The sequence below is a fragment of the Lindgomyces ingoldianus genome, assembly GCF_010093535.1.
Source record: "Lindgomyces ingoldianus strain ATCC 200398 unplaced genomic scaffold BDR25scaffold_33, whole genome shotgun sequence".
Taxonomy (NCBI): Eukaryota; Fungi; Ascomycota; class Dothideomycetes; order Pleosporales; family Lindgomycetaceae; genus Lindgomyces; species Lindgomyces ingoldianus.
The window spans coordinates 305,606-314,042 of NW_022985194.1; the positions used below are offsets into that span (position 1 = coordinate 305,606).

At 38.6% G+C, this 8,437-nt stretch overlaps 2 protein-coding genes across 2 annotated transcripts; one reads left to right on the top strand and one right to left on the bottom strand.

Annotated features, from left to right (window-relative positions):
• On the bottom strand, nucleotides 1-1,221 carry BDR25DRAFT_395715 (uncharacterized protein; the record flags this gene model as incomplete). The annotated part of the gene is made up of 8 exons (XM_033698391.1): nucleotides 1-95; nucleotides 146-314; nucleotides 379-426; nucleotides 453-497; nucleotides 533-738; nucleotides 794-968; nucleotides 999-1,153; nucleotides 1,188-1,221. Coding segments are annotated over 8 exons (927 nt in total), but the record flags the coding sequence as incomplete, so codon positions are not given.
• A 1,742-nt stretch (nucleotides 1,222-2,963) lies between these two features.
• On the top strand, nucleotides 2,964-3,116 carry BDR25DRAFT_236732 (uncharacterized protein; the record flags this gene model as incomplete). The annotated part of the gene is made up of 1 exon (XM_033685560.1): nucleotides 2,964-3,116. A coding segment is annotated over one exon (153 nt), but the record flags the coding sequence as incomplete, so codon positions are not given.
• Between the last annotated feature and the right edge of the window lie 5,321 nt (nucleotides 3,117-8,437).

Sequence of the window (8,437 nt, forward strand, 5' to 3'; positions counted from 1 at the left end):
AGCACCCGCCGCCGCCGCCGCCGCCGCCGCCGCCTTCTTGGCTTTTTTGGCGGCCTTGCCGCCCCGCCCCCCCCGCTTGTTGAAGAACTTTGAACCTACATGACACAGTTAGCAAACCTACACAATGGCCCTCCCAGTGCTCAACGGAAAAGCAGGTATGTTATAGGCCAGTTGCGATAACAAGCGTTGAGAACATGGAGAACGGTGAGAACGAAGACAGAACGACGACGCAAGGGTATTGATAGAACGGTAACGATCGGGTGGGGAAAACTTGGATGGGACAACGTACCGCCGCGGCGGTCGCGCTGGGCGATCTATACAATAGCATTCGTGATTAGCAAAGATCATCGAAGGGATTGCGTATTGTCTATTGCTTACAGCTGCCGCCCCCAGGAAGCGGCACACCGCCGCCAGGCCCTCCTCCTCCTAGGTGAGATTGGCCTGGCACTCACGTGCCAGGTGGCCGGGCTTGCCGCAGTTGTAGCATTTTCGGCCCACTGTGATTACATAAGCAAATATATCTAGGGGAAACAGACGATAGGGTTGGTCCAGCAGGTTGGAAATGGAAATATACTTTTGTTGGACTGTATTGTAGCATGTCAAGAGTTAGCAAAGGTCCAAAGATGTAGAAAATGGGGAAAGGATCAAGGCGTTTCGAATGATAGGTAGTCAGGTGCTGAGGTATCATAGTAGGGTTGTGGGGTAGCGAAGGTATGGGAACGTCTGGCTGCGGGAAGGCTTACGGCTGTCGGTGGTTGGTGGTGGTGGCGGTGGTGGTTTGATCTATTGGCACAGGTCAGCAGAGTTTCAGAAAAGAACATGGTTGGGAAAGGGACTGGGCATTGGTAGGTTGATAGGATGCTGGGGTATGAGAGAAGTGTTGTGATCTTGCCAGGGTATCGGAACGTATGGCTGCGGGAAGGCTTACGGCTGTCGGTGGTTGGTGGTGGTGGCGGTGGTGGTTTGATCTATTGGCACAGGTCAGCAGAGTTTCAGACAAGAACATGATTGGGAAAGGGACTAGGAATTGGTAGGATGCTGGGGTATGAGAACGTATGACTGCGGGGGGGCTCACAGCCAATTATGGTGGTGGTGGTGGTGGTGGGTGAGAGGCTTGAAGAGAAGAAGAGAAGACGGAGCGAAACAAGATAAACTACATAGTAAACACAGGTTTACTGTTAGGAAACCGCGATGTCCTCGAGCACATGCGCGGATACTCATGTTCATAAGAAATCTGCACCTACACCCTTATTCCTTCCTTCCAGTTACTCGCAACACAGTAGGACATACAGATGCCTTATGGTAGTCACGTAGGCATGCATATCCTGTTACTTTGCCTCGACTGTGTCCAACCAAACGAACACCCTCAAAATTGTAACCTCCGTCGAATCTAACTTAGGTCTTACTACCTCGCCATCTAACCTATTAAATAGGAATATACTAGTGTGCGCAGTGTTCCTGCGGACATTTGATAGGAGATCACATTTTAAGGCAAGCAAGACATAAGTATGTAGCACGTGTTAGAATAGGAAGTCTCTACACGCGCTTATCTAACATGTGTTGTTTCTGCAGCAATTGCTTTCTCTTTAAGCAGCCCCCTATAAACACGTGTTAGAATAGGAAGCCTCTACTCGCGCTTATATTCAATGGACAGATACACGCAGTAGCCCATCCTGCTCTCACAACTCTTTCAGTAATTGCTTTCTCTTGTGCTTAATATTAGGCTGTAATAAAGCGCTCTTTCTTAACAGGCGCTGTGTTATCAAGATACAAGAGAGCCTGGATCTGCTGCCGGTAGAACCTCTTTACAACTAAGAACACTGAGAGATCTAGAGGCTGCAGGACATGAGAAGAATAAGCAGGTAGAAATAGAAGATAGACTTTATTCTATTTGTAGGCCCACAGGAACTCCAGGTCAATATAGCTGCCGTGGCTATCTAGAATTAGCATCCTCTAACAATCGTCTCCAGGCTTCGTGTCTGGTAGAAACACGCGTCTCAGCCACTCAGCTCCTATTGCATTTGATGTCCAGCCATTCTCAGAGGTTGTATATAGCTAGTCAGGTATTGTCGCAGGAAACCAGGTACTCTGCAGGTTCTTCCCTTTCAAAATGACCGCAGCGCGCAGTCTCTTGCCCGTGGCTGACACACACTCAACTATTAATGCCCACTCACGATTCTCTAGAGACTGATAGTAAGCCTTCTTCTTCTGACTACTTGCGAGGACTCTGGTGTTGGCACATACACCAAGGGCCTTCCCTGTCTCATCCATATTCCATGTGTCCTCAGCCTGGATGCCCAGCCTCATACGAACCCTCTCAAAGAGCTTAAGAAATGCGCGTATCTGTGCTGGAGTTGCTCCCTCAGCTCGGGCTGCCTCAATTTTTCGACCTACAACAGATGTGACGCGTGGGTTGCGCTTTAGGAAGGCAGCCATCCAATGCTTGCCCACAGGCCTGTTGTCCCTATTCATCCTAAGGATTCGGTTCGCCATTTCTCGTGCGCGTGCGTGTAAGGGAGGAAAAGCTCGTGCGTCTCCTTCAAGTATCCATTGTACAAGGAAGTTCTCTTGCTCTGGAGTCAATCTTTGTTGGTATACGTGGCTATCGCGGTTGTTCTGTCTGCTGTGTAGACGCGTTGAAATCGTGCGACTGCGGGATGCCGTATGCCCTTGCAGCAGCTCTTTGACTTGGTAAAACACCAGCATTAAAATCGCAGATGGCTGCTTAAATAGATTCTTCACGGGCATCCATTTTGGCAGTGTGGATGGCGAGAAAACACGTGTTTTGATGAGGGTGTTGAGTTCTAATCAGTAATCAACATCCCCAGGTAATCAACATCCCCAGGTAATCAACATCCCCAGGTAATCAACATCCCAGTCAGCTAGTTAGCTTAAGTAGTAAAAATTACAAGTCGCGTAAGCGGTTGAATAAAGTCAATGTTGTTGCAAGTATAGGTTAAGTTTGTATCAACAAGGAGAACAACGCCGAACTCTCACGTTCTATTAACTCTATGTTTCACTGGTACCGCAGTGCGACTCAATGCTACGTATATTTATCAGATGTATCTACAACTTCCTTTACTTTAAACAGGACAAAGAAGTCAACAAAGCCATAGGAATTAGATTTCTAGAAAAGCAGATAGTTTACCTAGGGCTGGACGCCCCAAGAGCTCCTCGCCCTAGCTTTAGTTAAATTTTTCTCCTAAAAAAGTAAGTAACTAGGTGACAAGAGTTTTTTAAGGCAACAAATCTATAGGATAACTAATATCTCTTACTCTACGCTTTAAGGAGACCCTCTATCTTAATTTAGCGTTAAGGAGTGATTGTGGTGGATAGAACACTATTAGACTAAGCTAGAAAAAGATAAAGCATATTCATACATGACCACCTTAACGTGGTTCTAAACCTGGTTTATATCTAACTGCGGTTTTGTGGTATTAAGTCTAAACTAGGTTAGTCTATTAGCTTAATGTGGTTTAACCGCAAAACGCATTAATAGCTTAGCAGATCTACATGTTAGATGCAGAGATACAGCTCTTAATGCCTATAGGCAACAACAAACTAGGAAACGCCTCTTTCTTATATCACAGGCAGACTATTATACTTTAGGCAGTAGTTACTACTAATTAGTTATTACGTCTATAGATTTAATGTATTTATATAGCTATTAAGACCTTAATACAGAATGTAAGTTACTTTAAGCACTTTCTTTAGAATATAATTTAACACTACAGCTTTTAAAACCTTTGCCTTTATTTATTTTAGCTATTTAGTTATTTAAAATTATTATACATCTTAATCCCACACCTCTTTAAATGTCGCCTATACTGTCTTTAGAGTTAGAGATATCTAATTCTGCAACTACAGACTGTAAAACAAAGCCTGTTAACTTCTATTAAGTTATCTTTACTTATAAACTAAAGAAAGGCCTAGCTTTACTATAACTAGGTTATAAATAATAAAGTAAAGAGAAGAGGCTATACATTTATAAGATATGTCCTAGCTAAGAGGAGACGCATTTTAGTAACACTATTACCTATGTTAAGGTAAAGCATTTAGTGTTATTAATGTCCTTAAGGACTTATTCTTATGTAAGCACCTAGTAGTTTATTTTATTTATCTATACTTCTATTACTGCAATAAACACTTTATAAAGTAGTTTTAACTAATAAGCCTATTATAAGGCTTTAATAAGACTACTTACTTATTATAAAGTGCCTTTTTTAGCTATTAAATAAAAGAAACTAGAGCAACTCTACCTTACTTATAACTCTGCTATTAAGGATAAGCTAATTACTATGTAAACTATAGTTATGTAATACATTGTAGTAAACTATAAGCTTTATTAAGAGTAGCTGTCTACTAGCATAATAACTGCTATAAGCCTTATTTACATCTCTTTAGACCTCTAGACATTGCTGCATTATTACTTAATGCTTATAGTTTACGCATAATAAGTTAATTAAGACTATTAGCTTTAGAAGGCACTTTTAGGGCTCTTAGAGCTACATAACAGCTACTCTAGAGAGCAGCAAGCAGTTTCTATTATAGATACTTTTAGAAAATATAATATTATATTCTAGATTAGCTATTATATAGGTAATAATGCAATATTAAATAATACCTGTTTAAAAGCTTTATTAAAGTAATTAAAGCGTAAATACAACATTAGTTATAGGTTTAATTAAGCACTTATTAAGCTAATTATCTAAGTAGATTAACTTTAATGCAAAGCATTATTAAGTCTATTATATTACTTATATTATTAATCTCTTTTTTTAAGCTTTTCTTTTTATGTCTTTTTAAGAAGCTTTTATTGCTGCTTTTAAGACTGCTTTTAGTGTTGCTAGAGAAGCTTTTTTTACGCAGTTTTTAAGTGTCTTTACCTCTTATTATAAACAAACTAAAGCAGAGCGCCCTTGTATAAAGGGACAAAGTAAATAATAGAAGTAGTAAGGTAGTAATATAAGCATTATCTTAGTTAAGAACTTTAATAGTGTTAAAAACATTCTTACATTACGCAAGCTTTATAATCTTGCAGTCTAGCTCTAAAGTTCTATAATCTACTAGGGTCTCTAGGACAGAGCTATTAGTCTATGTCTTAAGATTAATAATTAGACATAATAGTCTTCTTAGTATTAGGTTATTATATAAGCTTTAAAGAAGATAAATAAGATTAAGAGCTTTATAACTAACTATAAAGACATTCTAGGCAATAATTAGCTTTAAGCTAATAATTAAAATATTTTTAAAAAAGCTGCTTACTTTTTAGAGCTATTTACATTAGCAACTCTATACATAAAGAAGAATAAGTTATTAATTACATAATTACTTAAGCTTATAGATCTTCTATTAACATAGTATAAAAAAAAAAAGGTTAGTATCTAGTTCCCCTTAATAGAGCTAAGTACTTATGTTTAGTAGAACTACTACTTCTTACTTAAAAACTATAATAAACGCATAATTTAAGCTATTAACATAGGCTAGTATATACTTAACAAATACTACAATAAAATAGGAGAGACACCTGTATACACTACTGTAATACTACTTAATCTGCGTAAGCAAGCTGCCTACTTACACTAGAACTAGCTAGAAGAGTAGGTAGAGCTAGCTATTAAACTTGCTAATATAATCTAGGTAAATAATTTTAAGCTTAATAGTAAACTAGGCTTTTCTCTAGCTCTAGATAATGTACCTAGTATATTAACTAGACAGCTAGATAAGCCTGTGAACGTCTTTATGTTATTAAAGTAAAAGATAAAAGTAAAGACTATTAGTTTATAGCTAGATAACAACTTTAAAAGCTTTATTAATAGCCTAGCTATTAATTTAAAAGACAAAGTTACTTTTTTTAAGTAGTAGTGTTAATCTAAGCAGTGTTGCAGCTATTTAGGGCTTAGCTATATAGCTATAGCTATTCTCTCTATCCCTGTAGAATTATTAGAGCTAGAACAGACCTTCTCTAAGGCCTAAAGGACCTGTTTATAGGACAGATTACAGTTGCAATGCACTACTATTAAGATAATTAAGTGTATTAGCAATTAGATATAACAGAGGCACATTAAGCTAGTCTAGGATAGCAGAATAGGTCTACTAATTAATCTAAAGCTTTAAGAAACTCTTCTTAGTGTTGTAGATAAAGGAGCAGGTAGGATAGATTAGTATTAAAGCAAGTAACTATGCTAACACGCTTAAATTAATGTATATTTACTTAACATAGTTCTTAACGCAGTTTTTAACGCAGTTTAACACTATAATTAACATAGTATAGTTTAAACAATACTAATATGGTATAGTTTAGAGTGATTCTTAATGTGGTTCAACCATGATAGTCATGTATGAGCATATTTATTATTAGGTATTTTTAATGTCTACATACTCCCTATTTATAGTAAGGGGATAACAAGTGCGCTTGCTCAGCTTCTAGACAAGTTCTACAATATCTAAAAGTGCATACAAGACTTATGTCTTACTAATTCTAGTAATAACAAAAAGCGTATTAAGGAGACTAAGGGCAGACTTTTAGAAGACTTGTACCTCTAGATCCTTAAAAACTCTAACTTCTAATAATAGCAGGACAACAAGCAGAGCTAATTGCTATAGATTAAGGGTGATCTAGGCAAAGGCAAGACAATGCTACTCTGCAGCATTATTAATAAATTAAGCAAGTTAATGCCTAAGACATTCTAGTTATTCTACTTCTTCTACTAAGCTACAGACTCGCAAATTAACAATGCCACAGCTGTGCTGCAAGGCCTACTGTACTTACTTGTTAGCTAGCAGCCATTGCTTGTCTTGCATATCCAGGAGAAGCACAACTATGCAGGCAAAGCACTCTTTAAGGACGCAAATGCCTAGGTTGCCTTATCTAAGATCTTTATAAATATCTTATAAGACCTAAGCTTAAACAGCACGTATTTTACTGTTAACGCGCTTAACAAATGTAAAACAGACCTACTAAAACTAGTAAATTTTATTGTCCTAATGTCTTCTGTATTTTCTTGTGCTAAGTGGATTGTTAGCAGCTACAATAAGGCCTATATTAAGTAGAGACTATAGCTTAATAATTCTAGAATTAGGCTAAGTCTTAAGCTTAAAAAAAACGCTGCACAAGTATCCTGTGCTATTAATGCGTATATTAACTGTTACCTTTTAAAATTATAAGGAATTAAACATAATTAACTCCTCTATAATTTAATGTAAGAGAAAATGTAATAAAAGGCTAATAGCACTTTTCTCTAGGTATCTCTTGTTATTAAAGAGCTAAAGAAGGCAATAGCCTAGGAGGTACTAATAATCCTTAAAGAAGTGCTAACAGAATTAAAGAACGTGTATTGTTAGATAATATAGAAAATTAAACAGTTGCAGCGCTAATATCTAGAACTGTGCTAACAGGTTCTCTCTACAGTTCTCGCTACGTATTGCCCACTCTACCTGCAGGAACTTTATGTCTTATTTAGCTTGCTGACGCAAGTCTAGAACGTAAATTAAGATACTGCAGCAATTATAAAGATGTGTAGCTTGTTCCTAACAATAAGAGAAGAGAATGTTTATTTTATCTACCAGTCTGCTAGGGATTTTCTATCTAAGGAAGCAAGACATGACCTAGTTCCGTGCGGGATTAAAAGTGTTCACTAGTCCATCTTCTCTAGATCGCTCCAAATTATGTCTAAGACGCTCCAACAAGATATGTACAGTCTATGTACGCTAGGATATTCAGCCAAGCAGGTTAAGGCACCAGACCCAGATCCACTGGCAGCATCACGCTACTCATGTATCTACTGGATCGATCACCTCTGTGACTGGAATCCTAGCTCTTCTTCAGAGGATAAAGTCAATCTATGGGATAGAGGCACTGTTAACAACTTTCTAAGACAGCAATACCTCTACTAGCTAGAGGCTCTTAGCCTTTGCAAGAACATGTCAAAAGGGGTAGTGGCAATAGCAAAATTAGAAGCTCTTGTAAAGGTAATCTACAAGTTTCTTCTGTATTATTAATAAAATATTAACATCACCTAGAGGAGAACAAATACAACTAGATTAAATAAACTAGTTAGAGACGCGTGCCAATTTATTATGTCTCACAAGTCAGCAATAGAGAACAGCCCTCTCTAAGCATATGCTTCCGCGCTGGTATTTAGCCCAACGCAAAGCCTAATAAGAAATCTTTTTAAAAAAGAAGAGCTAAATTAGATTACAATAGCAATAGCTATGGAAGAGAAATAGGGTGCTTGCCTGCAGACGCTTGAGGGCCATAGCAATTAGGTCTGGTCAGTCGCCTTCTCGCCCGACTCAACACGGCTGGCGTCCGGGTCGTTCGACAGCACCGTCAAGATCTAGGACGCGAGCAGCGGCGCCTGCCTGTCGACGCTCAAGGGCCATAGCAATTGGGTTAAGTCGGTCGCCTTCTCGCCCAACTCGACACGGCTGGCGT